This window comes from Rutilus rutilus (assembly GCF_951802725.1).
Source record: "Rutilus rutilus genome assembly, chromosome: 20".
Taxonomy (NCBI): Eukaryota; Metazoa; Chordata; class Actinopteri; order Cypriniformes; family Leuciscidae; genus Rutilus; species Rutilus rutilus.
Window position 1 is genome coordinate 35,719,173 of NC_140225.1, and position 23,529 is coordinate 35,742,701.

Below are 23,529 nucleotides of genomic sequence, written 5' to 3' on the forward strand. Positions count from 1 at the left end.
TTTAAGCGCAACGGAGCAACTGTGTCTAAAGTGCTGGAAAAGAGAGAGTTAAAAGTTTCTGTCGTAATATCGAGTTCTGCTAAGCTATCTGGGATACTGAGATGATGAAACTGATCAGGAAGATTATTAATAAAGCAATCTTTAGTGGCAGAAGTGATAGGTCTAACATATTTGTAACACGGAGTCTGCTTTGCAGCCTTGGCTAAATTAAGTTTACACGAGACTAGATAATGATCTGAGATGTCATCGCTCTGCTGCAGAATTTCAACGGCATCAACATTGATTCTGTGTGATAATATTAGATTTAGACTAGAGTATGATTACGACAATGAGTAGGTCCTGACACGTGTTGTCTAACTCCAATAGAGTTCTGAATGTCTTTAAATGCCAATCCCAATGCATCTTTTTCATTATCTACATGTATATTAAAATCACCAACAATTATGACTTTATCTGCAGCCAAAACTAACTCTGATAGAAAGTCAGCAAATTCTTTGATAAGCAGAGAATCGAAAATAGCCTTACCTTGAGTCAAATAGTAAAGTGACCAACAGGAGAACTGGATATTAAGAAGAAAATACTTGCGTGCTCTTGCCGTTTCCACGAAGTGACCGCTTGTTCTTCAGGAGAGGGGAGACGTCTCTCTCGGCCGTTTCGTTCGATGACTTTTTGAGCTTTAAGTTGTTCCTTTTCCCTGAAGAGTTTATCTGCTTCCTTCAGTGCATTCAGCGTCTCCAGAGATTTCTGTTTTTCATCCTCTGCCTTTTGTTGCAGCTCTCGCCTCTGATATAGAGTTGAGAAAAATGTTTAATTCAATAAATGCATTTCAAATGATATATAAACAGTGTGATGCTCTAACCCAGCATCACTGTGGTAAAATGAAGCCATAAGGCCCAGCACAGCCGTGTGTTACAGTGGAGCGGCTGAGGGGCGATGTGAGGCACGACGCGGAGCGCAGATTTAAACATGTTTACATGTATAAAAACATTAGGAATAGGTCATTTACCTTGGATTCTCTGTGTGCAGCGATAGATTCCCACATGGCTGCATGTTTTTCTCCTCTCTCACTTTGCACTCGGGCCTGTTTGGCCTCACGTTCAGTCACTGCTTTTGCAATGCTCTGTTCCGCATTCTTCCTCAGAAGATTGATTTCTTCCATCTTCTGCATGTCTAACTTCTGTATAACAGTGTCTCTGGGTCTTTGACGCTCTCTAAAGCAAACATAAAGTCAAATACAAGCCCAGTTCTGAGACAAAGCAAGCAGTGGAAAGAAGTATACTTTCTCTTCAGGCTTCCCACACTGATTTCAATAACCTTCCCAGTTAGATGTGATTCATGAATGAGCAAGTTGTAAGAATGTGGATGTCAAATGGTAGCAATCTTTTGAATTAGTTTATTTTGAATTTAGGTTTATACACTAATTTATTTACATTTGTATAAATGTTCCCAAAAGACCTTTCACAGACAAATGAAAGATTGGAACTGGTTTGCAAGCAAGTTTGAATTTGAAACTAACACTCAGAAAGAGCAGTTTCTAGTTGGTTAAATGCACTGTAAACCCGAATAAAGTTGGCAAAACTCACATAATTTGAGGTAATCAGTAACATCAAATTGTTTAAGTTAAGAAATTGAATGTTTAAGTAAGCAGAGCTTGCAGATTTTTGTTTCGTAATCATACATTTTAATTGCTCTTAACTTAAAATATTTGAGTAAGATCATTCATACACAACTTAAAATTGTCATGTAATCTTCAGTGTTTTTAGTAGTGGAAACTTGGCTAGATTTAACCAGCTAATTCAACAAGTGCTACCTTGCTAATTGGTGACACGATGCTTTGACAGCATCAGCATATCATAGCACTTGTGGAATGAGTACAGCAACTTAAAACATTTAACACACACTGTTCTCAAAGCAAGCTCATGCTCCACTCGTCACCAGCCATGATGGCGACTCAAAAAACCCAACATAACAGAAACTCTTCTAAACTAGCATAGCAAAACATTAAACACTACTAAATCTCCCACAAAAAATCCCAGCCTAGTTTCAGTTAAATTTAAGTTTGTCAAAATTAAAAGAAACAAGTACATAGAACTCAAAACAACGAAACAATTCAACGTACTTAAAATGTGTCAGTTTTGTGAACTCAAAAGAAAAAAGAAAGTTTTAAATACTCGTAACATTTTAAGTATCTTTTGTTAATTTGATGGAACTAATTTGTATAATTTGAGTTGGCCCTACTCAATACAATGAATTATTTTGAGCGTTAGGGTTTACTGTGTTATGAAGCTAAAAATAAAAAATACAAATATTAGATGAGACATTAGATGAAAAACTTAAACCTTAAAGGAGAACTCGGTAACTCTAGCGAACTCTAGTCACTTCTTCGCTGATTTTCCCTTTTGTTGTCGTGTGTTTTCCCCACGAGCTCCCCCTACAGCTGTGGGAGGGCGTATATTTCACAACACAGTTGTAAATAACTCACTTGCGGCGCCTCCTCCCCCTCTCTACCGCTGCTCATGTGCGTGGGGTTAGGGTTAAGCCTAGGCTAAAAAAGTTACCAAGTTCTCCTTTAAACTTACAAATGTTGCCTTGGCAACTAACTGAAATAACATTTCAATTTGTAAGTTGAAGTACTAAAATTACTAAAACTAAAACTGAAATAAATATAAAATAAAGCTCAAAAGAAAAAGACGAAAAAAACGAATAAAAAAAATGACAGAAGCACATACTCACAATTCCTAAAACTTAAACAGAAAATATAACAATAAAAGGTCATTCAAACCATTGCTAAATACTGTAATAAATAATATATATATATATAAATAACACTAAAATAACAGCCCATGATCTCTAGAGATTCACAGTTTTTAAGTAACAAAAATGCCTAAAATGCGCCCAAAGTTATTTCATCTGTTGTCTAGCATTTAATATATCAAGTTTAGTCTGGATTGGAAGTGTTTAACATAAATAATCAGCATGCTGTGTGTTTTATACGTGCTAGCCCTCATTCATGTAAAATTTAGCAGGAAGCAAAATAAAGAAGTTAATTTCTGGCACTAATGAGAATCCTGTAATCTCCAGCACAGGACGCATTTGTCTGATGTAGAGTACCTGAGTATTCCCTCCTGCTTCTCCTTCCACACTCTCTTCTCTTCCTCTCTCTGGCTGGTGATCTGCTTTTTTCTCTCCTCCTCTTCCTCCTGCCTCCGAGCCTCCGCTGCTCTCTTCAGCTCTCTTTCGGTCAGAAGGTCCTGATGGAAGACAGAAGAAGGGATTTCTAAACCGCATCTGATTCAGTCTGCTTTCACAGTGTGAATGTTGTCCAACAACCGCCTTACCCGAAAAGCTTTCGTCGAGCTCCTCTTCTCTTCGTGTTTCTTGCGCTCTTTCATGGCCCGTTCCATCAGAGCACACTCTAATTCGCTCTATTTCTACAGCCTCCCTCCTGATCTCCTGCCTCTTCTGCTCTTTCTTCATCTCATGATCCTGACACCTAATAAAGCGGGAGACGTCAGACACCTTGTGCTTTAAGGGAATTCCCAGCTGACAGGGAATGTTCTCAGAACCTCAAAGTTACGAACAAACGGTCTTCTAGTAACGTTAATAGAATGTTCGTTCAAAGTTATCAAAGTTAATCATGTCCTCAAAACATTCACACAAAAACATTATTTATACATCATTCCTGGAGTGTTTTTTTCTTTAATGAATTGCTTTAGTTGGACAATCGTCTAACATTTCTTGAATGTTACTAATTATTTCAGCGCGTTCAGAGAACATTCACAAGCAGTGTTCGGGGTATCGCATTACTTTATCAGATTACTTTTTTCAAGTGACGAGTTACTTTACATTTACATTACTTTTAAATTTACCACAAAATATCCGAGTCACTCTTTCAAATAAGTAACACAGGTTTTCCCATTTCCGGATGGATAGCTCTCCTGTCCCCATGTTGGGAGAGATCGGCAGTAAGTGCAGAGGCGTTTGTGTGTGAACATGAGGGTTATTGCATCTCACTTGCACAAAAACATATTCAGCATTCCTCAAAATGAATAAAAAACTCAGAATATGGTAATATCTATCTATAAATTACAGAAACGTCTGTCTGTCTGTCTGTCTGTCTGTCTGTCTGTCTGTCTGTCTGTCTGTATGTCTGTCTGTCTGTCTGTCTGTCTGTCTGTCTGTCAGTATGTCAGTATGTCTGTCTGTCTGTCAGTATGTCAGTATGTATGTCTGTCTGTCTGTCTGTCAGTATGTCTGTCAGTATGTCTGTCTGTCTGTCTGTCAGTATGTCAGTCTGTCAGTATGTCTGTCTGTCAGTATGTCAGTATGTCTGTCTGTCTGTCTGTCAGTATGTCTGTCTGTCAGTATGTCTGTCTGTCAGTATGTCTGTCTGTCAGTATGTCTGTCTGTCTGTCTGTCTGTCTGTCAGTATGTCTGTCTGTCTGTCTGTCAGTATGTCAGTATGTCTGTCTGTCTGTCTGTCAGTATGTCTGTCAGTATGTCTGTCTGTCTGTCTGTCAGTCTGTCAGTATGTCTGTCTGTCAGTATGTCAGTATGTCTGTCTGTCTGTCTGTCAGTATGTCTGTCTGTCAGTATGTCTGTCAGTATGTCTGTCTGTCAGTATGTCTGTCAGTATGTCAGTATGTCTGTCTGTCTGTCTGTCAGTATGTCTGTCTGTCTGTCAGTATGTCTGCCTGTCAGTATGTCTGTCTGTCAGTATGTCTGTCTGTCAGTATGTCAGTATGTCTGTCTGTCTGTCAGTCTGTCAGTATGTCTGTCTGTCTGTCTGTCAGTCTGTCAGTATGTCTGTCTGTCTGTCTGTCTGTCAGTATGTCTGTCTGTCTGTCTGTCTGTCAGTATGTCTGTCTGTCTGTCTGTCAGTATGTCAGTATGTCTGTCTGTCTGTCAGTCTGTCAGTCTGTCAGTATGTCAGTATGTCTGTCTGTCTGTCTGTCTGTCTGTCAGTATGTCTGTCTGTCAGTATGTCTGTCAGTCTGTCAGTATGTCTGTCTGTCTGTCTGTCAGTCTGTCTGTCTGTCAGTATGTCTGTCAGTCTGTCAGTATGTCTATCTGGAAGGCAAGATGGCGGCAGGTGCGCCGGGTGTGTTTGGAGCTCTGATAGCAGTATCAGTCTATACTGTGTTTAAGCAGTTTTGGTTACCGTTTAAAAAATTCTAAACAGGGCTTCGAATATGATGCCTTTATGCATCTGAAAATCGAGCGTTTAGACAAAGATTGTCATCTGTCAGTAAATGCTGACAAACTTTGTGGATACGACAGTGTTGCCTTGATCACCTGGCAGGCTAAAGCCGCTTTCAAAGCAAGTTCTAGAGGAACCCAGCGACCCGATGCCTTCGGCAAAATATTATCAATCTGCCTACTGCTTTCGGGAGATATCCATCAGTGTCCGGGCCCTATTAACTCTGAAACAGCGGAATACCGGCAAAAGAAGTTTACCATCAATTGCTGCCCTAACTGCGGAAAGGTGGTAAGAGCAAACGCCAAAGCAGTTGCCTGTGACTTGTGTGACGTTTTTGTTCATATAAAATGCGGGAATATTGCTCCACAATTGTATGACCGGGCAGTAAGAACTGAGTCGGATATCCCGTTGGTTTGTAACCGGTGTTGTGTGCGGGAAATGTGCGGCGTAAATGTCTTTGATGACACAAAGGATTTGCGAACTTATGATGACGACAGTATGGATGAGAGACACTCTGAGTCACTTGGTCTTTTAAATCAGAAAGGGATGCATTTTATTCACGTTAATGCAAGGAGTCTGTTACCCAAACTGGATGAAATCGGCCACCTCGCGTTTATATCTAAGGCTGCTGTGATCGCTGTATCGGAGACCTGGCTAGACTGTTCTATTCAAGATTGTGAAGTTGGGCTTACAGGTTATTCTATCTACCGACGCGATCGCAACAGACATGGAGGAGGAGTGTGCCTTTTTATAAGGTCTGATATAACTTTCAATCCGCGCCACGATCTGCAGGTGGATGGCTTGGAGGCAGCTTGGGTGGAGTTAATTCTTCCTAAAACCAAGCCCATCATTGTTGGTGTATGTTATCGTCCTCCTAAGCAAACTGACTTTTATGAACTCCTTGAATCTGTCTGCTGTAAAAGCAATGTATGCCTAGAGAAAGAATGCATCATTATGGGTGATTTTAATACAAATATATTATTGCCACGAAGTAGCTTGAAAGAATCTCTCTCATGTCTTTGTAGGGTGTCTGGTTTACAGCAATTAATTACAGAGCCTACTAGGTTGTCTATAAATAGCCAGTCCCTTCTTGATTTAATTTTGGTATCTGACCATGAAATGATAAGTCAATCAGGTGTGTTGGATGTGGCTTTTAGTGATCATAATGCTGTTTTTTGCACACGCAAAAAAAATGAAATCTCAACCAATAAATGAGCACTGTTCTATCAAATACAGATGTACCAAACAGTACTCTGCTGAGGTGTTCAATCAAAGGCTGTCTGAGAGAGACTGGTCTGATGTGTTTGAATGTAATGATGTTGATAAGGCTTGGGATTTGTTTAAACAGCGTTTTATAGCAGCTCTTGATGAAGTCGCTCCTATGAGGGAAACAAGAATTAAGCATAGAACTGCATGTTGGATGACATCTGAAATTGTTGACATGATCAGACAACGTAATAGATGTTTCAGAAAGTTTAAAAAGTCTAAACTCCCAGCGGACTATAACTCTTATGCTTATCTTAGAAATCAAGTTAATTGCAAGATACAGCAAGCTAAGTCTAAATTTTATACTGATTCCATTGCTGCAAATGTAAAACAGCCTAAAAAACTGTGGAAAATTCTCAATGATATGGGATCAACAGCAAAGGCAAAATCTAAGTCTGGAAAAGCGGGGCTTATTATTAAGAATGAGATGTGTTTTGATAAGCGGCTGATTGCCTGCCATTTTAACCATTATTTTACAACCATTGCTGCCAGTTTGGTCAGTAAATTGCCTGATGTTTCTGACAAATTTGGCATAAATTTTGTTAACTTTTTTTATAAAAGTAAAAATGTCTCTGCGGGTGCATTTGCAATTAGCCCGGTCACAGAGGATAAAGTAAAAGCGATCCTCTCCACCCTGTCAGTGAATAAGGCCTCTGGCTTGGATCTTATCCCCTCCAGGTTTCTTAGGGATAGTGCAGGGGTTATATATAGTATTCTTACCCATATTATAAATTTGTCCTTAAGTCAGGGTGTTTTTCCAAGCGATACGAAAAATGCCAGAGTGGTTCCTCTTTTTAAGAAAAGTAGCAGAGCTGATGTTGGAAATTATAGGCCAGTATCAATCCTGTCAGCTGTATCAAAGATTTTTGAGCGTCTTGTGTATGAACAGGTGGAGGAGTATTTCATCAGGCATGATTTATTATATGAGCTCCAGTCTGGCTTTAGAGCTGCATATTCTACGGACACCTGTCTCATTCACCTTTTTGATTATGTGTGTCAGAATTTTGATCGAGGGAATTATGTTGGCATGCTATTACTTGACCTGCAAAAAGCATTCGACACTGTGAACCATAAGATGTTGATTTCTAAATTACAGTGCATGGGTTTTAGTAACTCAGCACTCATGTGGTTCACTTCTTTCTTAACAGACAGGACCCAGGTCTGTGATGTTGACTGGACCCTCTCTGACACACAGAGTATAACATGCGGGGTGCCCCAAGGTTCGATCCTGGGGCCCCTGTTATTTTTAGTATATATAAATGACTTATCAGCTGCGGTACGGTGCAAGTTGCTATTATATGCTGATGATTCTGTTTTACTTGTCCCAGGGTGTAATGTTAAAGACATTGAAAATACTCTTGGCATAGAGCTCGAGTCTCTTTCAGCCAGTGGCTGGTAGACAATAAGCTCTCTATGCATCTGGGCAAGACTGAATCAATTTTGTTTGGTACAAAAAGGAAACTGGCAAAATCAAATACTTTAAAGGTCATGTGTAATGGGTTTGAAATTGTATCCAAATCAAGTGTTACATATTTGGGTCTAACATTGGATCAATCACTTAAAGGTGAAGCCATTGCAGCCAAGGTTTTAGCCAAATGTGCCTGTAAGTTAAAGTTTTTATATCGCAAGACAAAGCTTTTTGATTCCTCTGTAAAGAAATTATTGGTATTAAGTCTGATTCAATGCCATGTAGATTTTGCTTGCTCTGCATGGTTTTCTGAGTTGACTGCGAAATTTAAAAACAAATTCCAAGTGCTGCAAAACAATGTTATTCGGTACCTATTAAAAGTACCCTCCCGTACTCATATAGGTAGGGAGGAGTTTACAAGAGCTGGTCTACTACCTGTACATCTAAGAGTAGAACAACTTAAGTTAAATCATGTTTAACATTGTTAATGGTCATGCCCCCAAATATTTATGCTCTAACGTAAACATGGTCCATACACAGCATGGCTATAATACTAGGGCCAGCATCCGCTCTTGCATAGTTCCTAGAGCTACAAATGCAATCAAAAATTCTTTCTTTTATACTGGTATCAAGGCATGGAATAGTTTGCCTACTGCTACAAAACTCCTATCATCAAGAGGGATTTTTAAAACACAGGTCAAAAAACATTTATGGGACAGGGTAAATTAGTTATTGATCATTTGGAGAGTCTTTATAGTGTTTTAGTTTGTTTTTACGTGATGTTTTTTACCCTCCTCTTCATATTGTATGGGTTTGTTTTTGTTTTTGTTTATTCTTGTCCATTGTGTTTTCTGTTTATTGTTTTACTGTGTGTAACCAAGGACCATGGACCATGCTGGAAATAAGTATTTTTACTTTAGCATGTTATCCTTTTGGATTACTGTTTCTTTCTTTTTGTACCGGTTTGATCCATAAATAAAATCAATCAATCAATCAATCTGTCTGTCAGTATGTCTGTCTGTCTGTCTGTCAGTATGTCTGTCTGTCTGTCAGTATGTCTGTCTGTCTGTCAGTATGTCTGTCTGTCTGTCAGTATGTCTGTCTGTCTGTCAGTATGTCTGTCTGTCTGTCTGTCAGTATGTCTGTCTGTCTGTCAGTATGTCTGTCTGTCTGTCAGTATGTCTGTCTGTCTGTCAGTATGTCTGTCTGTCTGTCAGTATGTCTGTCTGTCTGTCAGTATGTCTGTCTGTATGTCTGTCTGTCAGTATGTCTGTCTCTCAGTATGTCTGTCAGTATGACTGTCTGTCAGTCTGTCTGTCTGTCTGTCAGTATGTCTGTCTGTCTGTCAGTATGTCTGTCTGTCTGTCAGTATGTCTGTCTGTCTGTCTGTCTGTCTTTCGCATATCTCTCGAACCGTTAGTGCGATGGACTTCTAACTCGACAGGTGCCTCGCTATGGGCACGAGTAAGTGCACAAAAAACTTGTGACTGGCCTAACCAGTCGAGAACCACTGCATTAGAGCACAGGCAAAGTTATCATTACCTATCCATATAGCAATGTTTATTATGGAAATATATTACAGTAATCAGTATTGTTACATAACAAATTGTGCTGCAATAAAGAAGGTCTAATTTAACACTGTTTATCCTCCAGAACAGAGAGTGTAGAATGGCCAAAAGGTTTGGGCAAAATCCGTTAGATGTATTTCTTTAAAAAAAAAGCCTAAATTGAAAGATGAGGAAGACGGATATGAGGACAAGGAGGAGAGCAACTGAGAGGAAGGGTTAGAGATCACATGAGATGACAAAAGAATGTCTGCATTTGGAAGTTTAGGCTGTATAGTGGATATAATGAGTTGCATTTGTGGGTGTTCTTACAGCTCACCCCGGACCGCACTCATGTTCTAACCCTGGTTACGGCCTCGTCATCAATTACTTTTAAAAGGAACTTTCCCATAATGTTTGGAGAATTCCCAAATGAAATGAAAAATAAATAAAAAACATTTTAAAGGTTGTCGACACTTTGAATGTTTAGAGAACATTCGAAAATAACATTTATATGTTAATTGGAACGCTAGCAAAAGGTTGTTCGAGCATGTTGTTGTCAGCTGTGTGTGCACTGAAGCATAGATGACTTCTCCTTACTGTAGTCTCCAGCTCTCCGAGACGGCCAGGCGGTCTCGTCTCCTACACAGGGCGTTCTGCTGATCCCGCTGGACCGCCTGCTCTTCCCTGCGAGCCCTTTCAGCAAAGAACTCTCTGTCTGCTTCTCTGCTGGCCTTCAGCCTCATGCGCTTCAGCTCGACCTGAGCCTCCCTATCCTTCTGGACCTCCGTCAGCATCAGAGCGCTCTATAAAACAAGAGGATCGTTTCTACAACACTTCACCACAGAAGAAGATTTGTGATCTGATACCGTAAGACACGCACATGGAAGGCTCTCACTCGGTCGGTCTGGTAGAACCGCAGGGTTTGAGCTCTCTTGATGGCCTCCTCTCGTCTCTGGGCCTGGTGTTCTGCTTCTTGCAGGTCCAGCTGTTTCCTCCTCTCTTCGATCAGCGCCTCTCGCATGGCTTTCGCCTCGAGCTTTTTACTTTTCTTGAGAAGTAAGATCGACACTGAAGCGTTCGGCGATTTGCACTAACTGCTCCTTTGTACAACTCTCGAGCAAAGCTTCTGACGGACACGCAAAGAAATCTTCGACCACCGAAGACATTTTGTTCGTATATGTATACGCGCAATAACACAAACGACACTACTACACATGAGACGCTGTTTACCCGAAATACAACTCCCATAAGCCACTACTTCAAAAAGGAACTACGTCACCATATTACGCAACCTATGCTCATTCACAAAAACTCCCGAAGACTTCCCACAAGTCAAAACCAAGCGGCAACATTCTGATCTGAAAAATGAAGCCTACCCGGAAGTGCGAAAAACTGGAGGTCCCAAAAGGGAGCAAATGTCCATAGCCCCCATGTTAAAATGTCCGTTTTCACATCATAAATTCATGTTTTTACAGGTTGGTCCCATGGACTTTTATTGTATTTTTCGATAGCTTCCGAGTGCCTGACAACTGTGAGGGGGGTGAATTTTTTCTAACTTGTTAGTTTAGATCGTATTTAGATATAAAATATATGACAATAAGGGCGTGGTTAACTTTGAGTGACAGCTTGATTGACAGCTGACAAGGCAGCGCCACGGAGAATGACAACAAGAAGCGCCATTTTTTAATACAGTTGACATATAATACTACTGTTTACGTATCATGAAATGTAGTTTTAAGAGTTTTTCAGGCGAGAATGTAGTTGTTTAAAGCTCAAATCTGTGGTTTATTTAAAGATTTATCCAGTTGATCCAGCGATGACCGGGCGCTCGGCGTTCATGTACCCCACCTGGAGCAGTCTTTCATCGGCTTGACGTTATGAGGTTTGCCGCCAATGCCGCGGACTCTGGCGTCTCTTTAGTGGTTAAACATGAGAAATTGTGTATATCTATATCGTCTTGTGTATATCTAATGGGCGATTTTTGGTCTCGTGAATCTAAATTTTTTTCCCTGGGCAATCGTTTTGGCTGAGGGGAAGTTTCATAACTTTATAAGCTATTATAACTTTACCGTTGTATAGACTATAGAGCGCTGACTTTGTATGTTTGACTGAATTGTTTGCTTTATTTGTATAGCTTCTTATAGCTTTTACGTATACTTTTATAATGGCTAATATTGATAAAACTGAAATTTAACAAAAAGAGACTGGGTTGAGGTTTGTCATTTTAAATTATAATACAACGAAGATGATCTGTAATGTTGTTTACTGCAAAATCTGTTGTTTAGTACAAATGCACATATTGCCTGGACCATAAAATGTGTAATATATTTAAAATGAAAAGAGGCAGGTTTGTGTTTTATATTTAGTTTTTTCATAAATAGGCAAACGTTATGTGCAGTTGAATATAATCAATATGCGTTGCCTGAACTACATTTGTGTGGCTATAATGTTTAAGATTTCTTTAAATGAAAACGAAAAGACTTCGTATGGTGTTTTATAACATATTTCGTTGCCTAAAATATACACAGAGATAACCGGAGTAGCAGAGCGAGCTGAGTGACCCGCGCTGCGTTAGAAGGTGGGCGGGGTTAGGATTTCCCAAGATTTTCCAAGATGGCGCCGCCCATACCCCCCATAAACGGCTTCAAACCCGTTCTTCAGAAAGTCTATGGGTGACGTCACAGACGCTTTGTCCATATTTTTTACAGTCTATGGTCAAAACACAGTGTAAGCGCCAGAATAAACCGCACTATACACACGAACACAATGATTTACCTTTACTTATTTTTGTTGAATGGATTTACCGTTTACAATATGAGAAAACTCCAGCTCCTAACTCAGAAAACACTAACTAAATCCTACCTGGTCTTCAGAGATGTACCGGGCTCGGGGCGGCATTAAACGCTGAGCTCCGCGACAATCAGTCAGACTGAAGGTCCGGAAGCGTACCCCCTACAGAGAGTGAATCTCCACCCAGGATAACCTCCAAAAACAAGAAAGGCAAAATAACAAAACAAAACAACAAACAGTGCTCCGTCGGAAGGGTTGTATTCACAATCCAGCTGGAAACACTAACTAACCAGAGTTCTCATTTATAAAGGTAACCATTCACAAAAACACACACACATACAACCCATACTTACCAACGTTTCCTACCCCCATAGGATCGCGGACGAGACACCCAATTTATGTTACGGCCAGCTCGTTCTCCACCGTACATAAAATATACAAGTACACTTCAGTAATGACTTGCAAGATTTTATTAGTCTTCAAACAAACAGATAACTTAATATAACGAAGTCTAGGGTTCAAAATCAAAGGGGAAAAATCATAATCCAGATGGGGAGGAGAAAAGGTTGGTATGGGCTGTAGACAAAATAAAGGTTTGCAACAAGTGACTTCTCCAGAGGCTGTCAATCCCCTGGACGAAGTAAAGAAGAGTGGTGGAGGCCAATGTTTTATCCTCTCCTTGATTAAGTGGTGAACAGGGAACAGGTGTGTGCAATCTCCTGCGCTCTCATGGAAGAACAACGCCACCAGCAGGCGAGCAAGTAAAACGCAGGGTCGTAACATGCGGTCCCCGAGGACTTTTCTATCGCTTCAGAGGTGTGTGTGTGTGTGTGTGTGTGTGTGTGTGTGTAACGTTGTGTGTGTGTGTGTCTAAAATGTAACCCTGACCGTTTTACTTGCCTTTTGTTAAATAATCACTCGTTATTAAAATTTAGATATTTCGATAATACCTCAATTGTATGGAACGTATGCTTAATTTGTGCAAATTTCTGTCACTGTCCATCTGTATTATGTGGGTTTAGGGGGCGCGTAGATCTAGGCTATGTATGGAAAGTTTTTTATTTATTTTCAAATATATGCATTTATAGTGTGTATATAAACAAATATATATTTTATAATGACATACCGTTTTACCACTGATTTTTAGTGACAGTCGATATGCATGCATGGGCCACTGGCGATGACAGTTCCCCCCCCTCCCCTCTCCCCTGCCGTGCCACACCACACCCACTCCCCGCCCTTCTTCTCACAGCCACCACGCCCAATTAAGTTGCATTTTTCAAAAAGATTGTGAGCTAGACTTGAGCTGAAAGAGGGGGGTGTCATGACCCTTTAAGCGCAACGGAGCAACTGTGTCTAAAGTGCTGGAAAAGAGAGAGTTAAAAGTTTCTGTCGTAATATCGAGTTCTGCTAAGCTATCTGGGATGCTGAGATGATGAAACTGATCAGGAAGATTATTAATAAAGCAATCTTTAGTGGCAGAAGTGATAGGTCAAACATATTTGTAACACGGAGTCTGCTTTGCAGCCTTGGCTAAATGAAGTTTACACGAGACTAGATAATGATCTGAGATGTCATCGCTCTGCTGCAGAATTTCAACGGCATCAACATTGATTCTGTGTGATAATATTAGATTTAGACTAGAGTATGATTACGACAATGAGTAGGTCCTGACACGTGTTGTCTAACTCCGATAGAGTTCTGAATGTCTTCAAATGCCAATCCCAATGCATCTTTTTCATTATCTACATGTATATTAAAATCACCAACAATTATGACTTTATCTGCAGCCAAAACTAACTCTGATAGAAAGTCAGCAAATTCTTTGATAAGCAGAGAATCGAAAATAGCCTTACCTTGAGTCAAATAGTAAAGTGACCAACAGGAGAACTGGATATTAAGAAGAAAATACTTGCGTGCTCTTGCCGTTTCCACGAAGTGACCGCTTGTTCTTCAGGAGAGGGGAGACGTCTCTCTCGGCCTTCTGGGCTGTTTCGAGGACTTGTTTGGCATATTTCTGGAACTGGTTTTCCTCCTCAGCCATGAGAGCGATGTTCTTCGCCACCAAGTCTTCCTGTTCTTTTCTCGTACGGAGATCACTTGCACGTTTTTCAGCCTTTACAAAACCAGTGTTGCATTAGAGAGAAATTATGACTTCAATGCATAAAATAAAACATATTAAAATAATACCCACCATTTGTTGTCTGTAGCTGTCTTGCAGTGCTTTTCCTTTAGCTTTAGCTTTTTGAGCTTTAAGTTGTTCCTTTTCCCTGAAGAGTTTATCTGCTTCCTTCAGTGCATTCAGCGTCTCCAGAGATTTCTGTTTTTCATCCTCTGCCTTTTGTTGCAGCTCTCGCCTCTGATATAGAGTTGAGAAAAATGTTTAATTCAATAAATGCATTTCAAATGATATATAAACAGTGTGATGCTCTAACCCAGCATCACTGTGGTAAAATGAAGCCATAAGGCCCAGCACAGCCGTGTGTTACAGTGGAGCGGCTGAGGGGCGATGTGAGGCACGACGCGGAGCGCAGATTTAAACATGTTTACATGTATAAAAACATTAGGAATAGGTCATTTACCTTGGATTCTCTGTGTGCAGCGATAGATTCCCACATGGCTGCATGTTTTTCTCCTCTCTCACTTTGCACTCGGGCCTGTTTGGCCTCACGTTCAGTCACTGCTTTTGCAATGCTCTGTTCCTCATTCTTCCTCAGAAGATTGATTTCTTCCATCTTCTGCATGTCTAACTTCTGTATAACAGTGTCTCTGGGTCTTTGACGCTCTCTAAAGCAAACAAAGTCAAATACAAGCCCAGTTCTGAGACAAAGCAAGCAGTGGAAAGAAGTATACTTTCTCTTCAGGCTTCCCACACTGATTTCAATAACCTTCCCAGTTAGATGTGATTCATGAATGAGCAAGCTGTAAGAATGTGGATGTCAAATGGTAGCAATCTTTTGAATTAGTTTATTTTGAATTTAGGTTTATACACTAATTTATTTACATTTGTATAAATGTTCCCAAAAGACCTTTCACAGACAAATGAAAGATTGGAACTGGTTTGCAAGCAAGTTTGAATTTGAAACTAACACTCAGAAAGAGCAGTTTCTAGTTGGTTAAATGCACTGTAAACCCGAATAAAGTTGGCAAAACTCAAATAATGAGGTAATCAGTAACATCAAATTGTTTAAGTTAAGAAATTGAATGTTTAAGTAAGCAGAGCTTGCAGATTTTTGTTTTGTAATCATACATTTTAATTGCTCTTAACTTACAATATTTGAGTAAGATCATTCATACACAACTTAAAATTGTCATGTAATCTTCAGTGTTTTTAGTAGTGGAAACTTGGCTAGATTTAACCAGCTAATTCAACAAGTGCTACCTTGCTAATTGGTGACACGATGCTTTGACAGCATCAGCATATCATAGCACTTGTGGAATGAGTACAGCAACTTAAAACATTTAACACACACTGTTCTCAAAGCAAGCTCATGCTCCACTCGTCACCAGCCATGATGGCGACTCAAAAAACCCAACATAACAGAAACTCTTCTAAACTAGCATAGCAAAACATTAAACACTACTAAATCTCCCACAAAAAATCCCAGCCTAGTTTCAGTTAAATTTAAGTTTGTCAAAATTAAAAGAAACAAGTACATAGAACTCAAAACAACGAAACAATTCAACGTACTTAAAATGTGTCAGTTTTGTGAACTCAAAAGAAAAAAGAAAGTTTTAAATACTCGTAACATTTTAAGTATCTTTTGTTAATTTGATGGAACTAATTTGTATAATTTGAGTTGGCCCTACTCAATACAATGAATTATTTTGAGCGTTAGGGTTTACTGTGTTATGAAGCTAAAAATAAAAAATACAAATATTAGATGAGACATTAGATGAAAAACTTAAACTTAAACCTTAAAGGAGAACTCGGTAACTCTAGCGAACTCTAGTCACTTCTTCGCTGATTTTCCCTTTTGTTGTCGTGTGTTTTCCCCACGAGCTCCCCCTACAGCTGTGGGAGGGCGTATATTTCACAACACAGTCGTAAATAACTCCCTTGCGGCGCCTCCTCCCCCTCTCTACCGCTGCTCATGTGCGTGTGTTTTGATCGGAGCAAGCCAACTGTATCGTGTGGAGCTAGGTCTACCGAGGTGGGTAATCTGGTAATACATCATACATGCGTGTTTGTTTATGTCGAATTGCCGTAAAGCAATTTGTGTTTCGCGCTCGTTCTCGTTCTAGTTCTCGCTTCTCACGAGACTTCCAATTTCTATCTTGCCGGGACGGTAGTGCCCAAGTTGCAAGGTTGGTTTTCCGCCTGGGAACGCTGGGGGGAGCGGGGAAAGTCACCAGTATCACCAGAACAGGTTGTTTAACCATCCAAATGATTTCTAGACAGTTTTATTAAGTTAAAAAAGTTACCAAGTTCTCCTTTAAACTTAAAAATGTTGCCTTGGCAACTAACTGAAATAACATTTCAATTTGTAAGTTGAAGTACTAAAATTACTAAAACTAAAACTGAAATAAATATAAAATAAAGCTCAAAAGAAAAAGACAAAAAAAACGAATAAAAAAAATGACAGAAGCACATACTCACAATTCCTAAAACTTAAACAGAAAATATAACAATAAAAGGTCATTCAAACCATTGCTAAATACTGTATACTATAAATAATACTAAAATAACAGCCCATGATCTCTAGAGATTCACAGTTTTTAAGTAACAAAAATGCCTAAAATGCGCCCAAAGTTATTTTATCTGTTGTCTAGCATTTAATATATCAAGTTTAGTCTGGATTGGAAGTGTTTAACATAAATAATCAGCATGCTGTGTGTTTTATACGTGCTAGCCCTCATACATGTAAAATATAGCAGGAAGCAAAATAAAGAAGTTAATTTCTGGCACTAATGAGAATCCTGTAATCTCCAGCACAGGACGCATTTGTCTGATGTAGAGTACCTGAGTATTCCCTCCTGCTTCTCCTTCCACACTCTCTTCTCTTCCTCTCTCTGGCTGGTGATCTGCTTTTTTCTCTCCTCCTCTTCCTCCTGCCTCCGAGCCTCCGCTGCTCTCTTCAGCTCTCTTTCGGTCAGAAGGTCCTGATGGAAGACAGAAGAAGGGATTTCTAAACCGCATCTGATTCAGTCTGCTTTCACAGTGTGAATGTTGTCCAACAACCGCCTTACCCGAAAAGCTTTCGTCGAGCTCCTCTTCTCTTCGTGTTTCTTGCGCTCTTTCATGGCCCGTTCCATCAGAGCACACTCTCTAATTCGCTCTATTTCTACAGCCTCCCTCCTGATCTCCTGCCTCTTCTGCTCTTTCTTCATCTCATGATCCTGACACCTAATAAAGCGGGAGACGTCAGACACCTTGTGCTTTAAGGGAATTCCCAGCTGACAGGGAATGTTCTCAGAACCTCAAAGTTACGAACAAACGGTCTTCTAGTAACGTTAATAGAATGTTCGTTCAAAGTTATCAAAGTTCAGGGTTTCCCCAGGTTTGATCACCCCAAATTTAAGACTTTAAGACCTTTTTAAGACCACTTTAATGAAAATTAAGACCTACATCGCACCCATTATGCAGTCGTAAAACACCAGATCAAATCCCAATAATGACTATTACTAACAAATGTTTTAATTAAAAATACATTTATTATAAAAAAAAAAACTCATTCAACAACACACTGCAAAGTGATGATTTTGGTAAATATCAAACATTCATAACAATAAACAGATAAACTAACTTTACAAATCGTCTTAGTAAAGTTTCTCAGCATTCAAATTGCTTCAACCATTGCTTCAGAGGGGTAGACAGGTAAGAGAGATATAGACAGTAGGGGTGTAACGGTTCACAAAATTCACGGTTCGGTTCAATACGATACACTTGTGTCACGGTTTGGTACGTTTTCGATACAGCAAAAATAAATAAATGCCAGATAAATTTTTTGAACCATTTAACTTCCAATTTCTATCTTGCACAGTATGTCTGTCTGTCTGTCTGTCTGTCTGTCTGTCTGTCTGTCTGTCTGTCAGTATGTCTGTCAGTCTGTCTGTCTGTCTGTCTGTCTGTCTGTCTGTCAGTCAGTATGTCTGTCTGTCTGTCTGTCTGTCTGTCAGTATGTCTGTCTGTATGTCAGTATGTCTGTCTGTCTGTCTGTCTGTCTGTCTGTATGTCTGTCTGTCTGTATGTCTGTCTGTCAGTATGTCTGTCTGTATGTCTGTCTGTATGTCTGTCTGTCTGTCTGTCTGTCTGTCTGTCAGTATGTCTGTCTGTCTGTCTGTCAGTATGTCTGTCTGTCTGTCAGTATGTCAGTATGTCTGTCAGTCTGTCTGTCAGTATGTCTGTCTGTCTGTCAGTATGTCTGTCTGTCTGTCTGTCTGTATGTCTGTCTGTCTGTCTGTCTGTCTGTATGTCTGTCTGTCTGTCTGTCTGTCTGTCTGTCAGTATGTCTGTCTGTCTGTCTGTCAGTATGTCTGTCAGTATGTCTGTCAGTATGTCTGTCTGTCTGTCTGTCTGTCTGTCTGTCTGTCTGTCAGTATGTCTGTCTGTCAGTATGTCAGTATGTCTGTCTGTCTGTCTGTCTGTCTGTCTGTCTGTCAGTATGTCTGTCAGTATGTCTGTCTGTCTGTCTGTCTGTCTGTCAGTATGTCTGTCTGTCTGTCTGTCTGTCTGTCTGTCTGTCAGTATGTCTGTCTGTCTGTCAGTATGTCAGTATGTCTGTCTGTCTGTCTGTCTGTCAGTCTGTCTGTCTGTCAGTATGTCTGTCAGTATGTCTGTCTGTCTGTCTGTCTGTCTGTCTGTCTGTCTGTCTGTCTGTCTGTCTGTCAGTATGTCTGTCAGTATGTCTGTCTGTCTGTCTGTCTGTCTGTCTGTCAGTATGTCTGTCTGTCAGTATGTCTGTCTGTCTGTCTGTCTGTCTGTCAGTATGTCTGTCTATCTGTCTGTCTGTCAGTATGTCAGTATGTTTGTCTGTCTGTCAGTATGTCAGTATGTCAGTATGTCTGTCTATCTGTCTGTCTGTCAGTATGTCAGTATGTTTGTCTGTCTGTCTGTCAGTATTTCTGTCTGTCTGTCTGTCTGTCTGTCTGTCAGTATGTTTGTCTGTCTGTCTGTCTGTCTGTCAGTATGTATGTCTGTCTGTCTGTCTGTCTGTCTGTCTGTCTGTATGTCTGTCTGTCTGTCTGTCTGTCTGTCTGTCAGTATGTCTGTCTGTCTGTCAGTATGTCTGTCTGTCTGTCAGTATGTCTGTCTGTCTGTCTGTCTGTCAGTATGTCAGTATGTCTGTCTGTCTGTCTGTCTGTCTGTCAGTATGTCTGTCTGTCTGTCAGTATGTCTGTCTGTCTGTCTGTCTGTCTGTCAGTATGTCAGTATGTCTGTCTGTCTGTCTGTCTGTCTGTCAGTATGTCTGTCTGTCTGTCTGTCTGTCAGTATGTCTGTCTGTCTGTCAGTATGTCAGTATGTCTGTCTGTCTGTCTGTCAGTATGTCTGTCTGTCTGTCTGTCTGTCTGTCAGTATGTCTGTCTGTCTGTCAGTATGTCTGTCAGTATGTCTGTCTGTCTGTCAGTATGTCTGTCTGTCAGTATGACTGTCTGTCAGTATGACTGTCTGTCTGTCAGTATGTCTGTCTGTCAGTATGTCTGTCTGTCAGTATGTCTGTCTGTCTGTCAGTATGACTGTCTGTCAGTATGACTGTCTGTCAGTATGACTGTCTGTCTGTCAGTATGTCTGTCTGTCTGTCTGTCTGTCTGTCTGTCTGTCTGTCTGTCTGTCGCATATCTCTCGAACCGTTAGTCTGATGGATTTCTAACTCGACAGGTGCCTCGCTATGGGCACGAGTAAGTGCACAAAAAACTTGTGACTGGCCTAACCAGTCGAGAACCACTGTATTAGAGCACAGGCAAAGTTATCATTACCTATCCATATAGCAATGTTTATTATGGAAATATATTACAGTAATCAGTATTGTTACATAACAAATTGTGCTGCAATAAAGAAGGTCTAATTTAACACTGTTTATCCTCCAGAACAGAGAGTGTAGAATGGCCAAAAGGTTTGGGCAAAATCCGTTAGATGTATTTCTTTAAAAAAAAAGCCTAAATTGAAAGATGAGGAAGACGGATATGAGGACAAGGAGGAGAGCAACTGAGAGGAAGGGTTAGAGATCACATGAGATGACAAAAGAATGTCTGCATTTGGAAGTTTAGGCTGTATAGTGGATATAATGAGTTGCATTTGTGGGTGTTCTTACAGCTCACCCCGGACCGCACTCATGTTCTAACCCTGGTTACGGCCTCGTCATCAATTACTTTTAAAAGGAACTTTCCCATAATGTTTGGAGAATTCCCAAATGAAATGAAAAATAAATAAAAAACATTTTAAAGGTTGTCGACACTTTGAATGTTTAGAGAACATTCGAAAATAACATTTATATGTTAATTGGAACGCTAGCAAAAGGTTGTTCGAGCATGTTGTTGTCAGCTGTGTGTGCACTGAAGCATAGATGACTTCTCCTTACTGTAGTCTCCAGCTCTCCGAGACGGCCAGGCGGTCTCGTCTCCTACACAGGGCGTTCTGCTGATCCCGCTGGACCGCCTGCTCTTCCCTGCGAGCCCTTTCAGCAAAGAACTCTCTGTCTGCTTCTCTGCTGGCCTTCAGCCTCATGCGCTTCAGCTCGACCTGAGCCTCCCTATCCTTCTGGACCTCCGTCAGCATCAGAGCGCTCTATAAAACAAGAGGATCGTTTCTACAACACTTCACCACAGAAGAAGATTTGTGATCTGATACCGTAAGACACGCACATGGAAGGCTCTCACTCGGCCGGTCTGGTAGAACTGCAGGGTTTGAGCTCTCTTGATGGTCTCCTCTCGTCTCTGGGCCTGGTGTTCTGCTTCTTGCAGGTCCAGCTGTTTCCTCCTCTCTTCGATCAGCGCCTCTCGCATGGCTTTCGCCTCTAGCTTTTTATGCCGTTGTCCCTGTAAGGATGAAATCAGATTTGTTTGTTGTACTTTGTTACTGTACACATCAAGTCTCATATTAACCCTCAGAGACACAGGTATAGTTTTTTTTCAAATGAATATCACATCAAGATGACATTCAAATTACAATTTAACATTATACTAAATTGTAACAAACTTAATATTATAATAGGGGCACAGACACGAGAAGTATAAACAAGGCTATATAATTAAAATAAAAAACTAAAAGTATCTGCTCAAAAGAATAAACAATGGTAACATTTGTTTGTATTGTGTATGTTCTTTTAGGTGTAGTTTGTGTTTTAGTTCTGTTCCCGTTAGCTTCCCAGTGTGTTTGACTAATCATTCCTCTCACCTGTTGTACAGTTAATCAGCTCTTTTGTGTGCTATGTGTATCTAAGCCCTCAGTCTGACGTCGTTCCCTGTCCAGGATAGTCTGGATTGAGTGTAATGATTCTGTTTCTCCTGCATGTTCCCATCGGTGATTAAAAGCACTCTTAGTTTATCTCTGACTCGAGCGTGTGGAACTCCATGTGACAGTCGTATAGTAAGTTCACCATTAGTTAAGCTAACCTAACCCTAACCCTAACCCTAACGACGGCTAACAGGAACTAACAATGAAAAATAATTCTAAAACATTTATTGATCTTAGTTAATGTTAATTTTATTAATACATTTTTTAAATCAAAAGTTGTCAGTCTGTTAATATTTAATAGACCTGAGCTAACATGAACTAACAATAAACAGCTGTATTTTAATGATTAACATTAACAAGGATGTAAGATATACTGTAACAAATGTGAATCTCAAATTAGTTTTACTTAATGCATTAACCAATATTGTAAAGTGTAACCTGAAAACATTCTAAACACAAACGGCATACAAAATAAACAGGAGTATTAACAAAATATTATAATACATTATACATACGAGCTAAAAAAGCCAATTTTTTAATAAATGATTCTTATTTCTTAATAAAGACTTATAGAAAGGCCTATTTTCTTCCTTAAAAGTGTTTAGGTCATTAAAAAGCATGATGTTTACGCATATTTAGTACGGAGGCCCGCACATGACATGCAAGAAAAAAAGGGTTAGATTGTGTGCACGATTTACTGATTCGTTCCCTCGATTTAGCCTAACGTTACTATTTCTGTCTTCCTGCGTGTCATGTAATTAAGAGAGCTAACTTAATGCAGTAATCCCAGTGCTCCCACTCACCTCGATGGTGTTGGGCCAGTGTGTGACGGCCTCTTTAGAGCGCATGTGCAGCGCCTCCCGCTGTTCAGCTGCTGTTACTACACTTCTGCTCTGGGGATCCACACCGTTCACACTGTCCTGCACGCGCTGCCATTCACTTCCGGACAACACTAACCCTTGACGAAGGTCTGCTTCGGGTTTCTCCATCTCCAGACTGCCAGCTGTATGCATTCGACAACATATTTCCAAGTTATTAAAAAAGCTCTAATTATTATACATTATTTTCAGATGTTTTTTTTTTTAATAACAGTTTTTATACAAACACAAAACAAACAAAGTTGCACAAAATGTATACAAAAAGTATGTTGTACATAAAATAAACAAATCTTCTGATCTCAGAATGACCACATGATATACCCTGATCTCAGAATGACCACATGATTTACCCTGATCTCAGAATGACCACATGATATACCCTGATCTCAGATTTACCCTGATCTCAGAATGACCACATGATTTACCCTGATCTCAGAATGACCACATGATTTACATTCTGAGATCAGGGTATATCATGTGGTCATTCTGAGATCAGGGTATATCATGTGGTCATTCTGAGATCAGGGTATATCATGTGGTCATTCTGAGATCAGGGTAAATCATGTGGTCATTCTGAGATCAGGGTAAATCATGTGGTCATTCTGAGATCAGGGTATATCATGTGGTCATTCTGAGATCAGGGTAAATCTGAGATCAGGGTATATCATGTGGTCATTCTGAGATCAGGGTAAATCATGTGGTCATTCTGAGATCAGGGTATATCATGTGGTCATTCTGAGATCAGGGTAAATCATGTGGTCATTCTGAGATCAGGGTAAATCATGTGGTCATTCTGAGATCAGGGTATATCATGTGGTCATTCTGAGATCAGGGTATATCATGTGGTCATTCTGAGATCAGGGTAAATCTGAGATCAGGGTATATCATGTGGTCATTCTGAGATCAGGGTATATCATGTGGTCATTCTGAGATCAGGGTAAATCTGAGATCAGGGTATATCATGTGGTCATTCTGAGATCAGGGTAAATCATGTGGTCATTCTGAGATCAGGGTATATCATGTGGTCATTCTGAGATCAGGGTAAA

General features: G+C 40.1%; 2 protein-coding genes across 2 annotated transcripts; both read right to left on the bottom strand.

The window, feature by feature from the left end:
- Positions 1 to 6: 6 nt before the first annotated feature.
- Positions 7 to 10,523, bottom strand: LOC311280242 (uncharacterized protein). The gene is made up of 4 exons (XM_084392236.1): positions 10,302 to 10,523; positions 10,019 to 10,224; positions 1,007 to 1,211; positions 7 to 783 (listed from the first exon to the last, which is right to left on the bottom strand). The coding sequence occupies exons 1-4, from the start codon at positions 10,440 to 10,442 to the stop codon at positions 532 to 534; spliced, it is 804 nt and encodes a 267-aa protein (XP_084248362.1). The 5' UTR covers positions 10,443 to 10,523; the 3' UTR covers positions 7 to 531.
- A 2,952-nt stretch (positions 10,524 to 13,475) lies between these two features.
- Positions 13,476 to 22,603, bottom strand: LOC311280030 (cilia- and flagella- associated protein 210-like). The gene is made up of 8 exons (XM_084391912.1): positions 22,409 to 22,603; positions 21,014 to 21,187; positions 20,731 to 20,936; positions 17,402 to 17,558; positions 17,175 to 17,314; positions 14,794 to 14,998; positions 14,406 to 14,570; positions 13,476 to 14,327 (listed from the first exon to the last, which is right to left on the bottom strand). The coding sequence occupies exons 1-8, from the start codon at positions 22,592 to 22,594 to the stop codon at positions 14,109 to 14,111; spliced, it is 1,452 nt and encodes a 483-aa protein (XP_084248038.1). The 5' UTR covers positions 22,595 to 22,603; the 3' UTR covers positions 13,476 to 14,108.
- Positions 22,604 to 23,529: the final 926 nt, after the last annotated feature.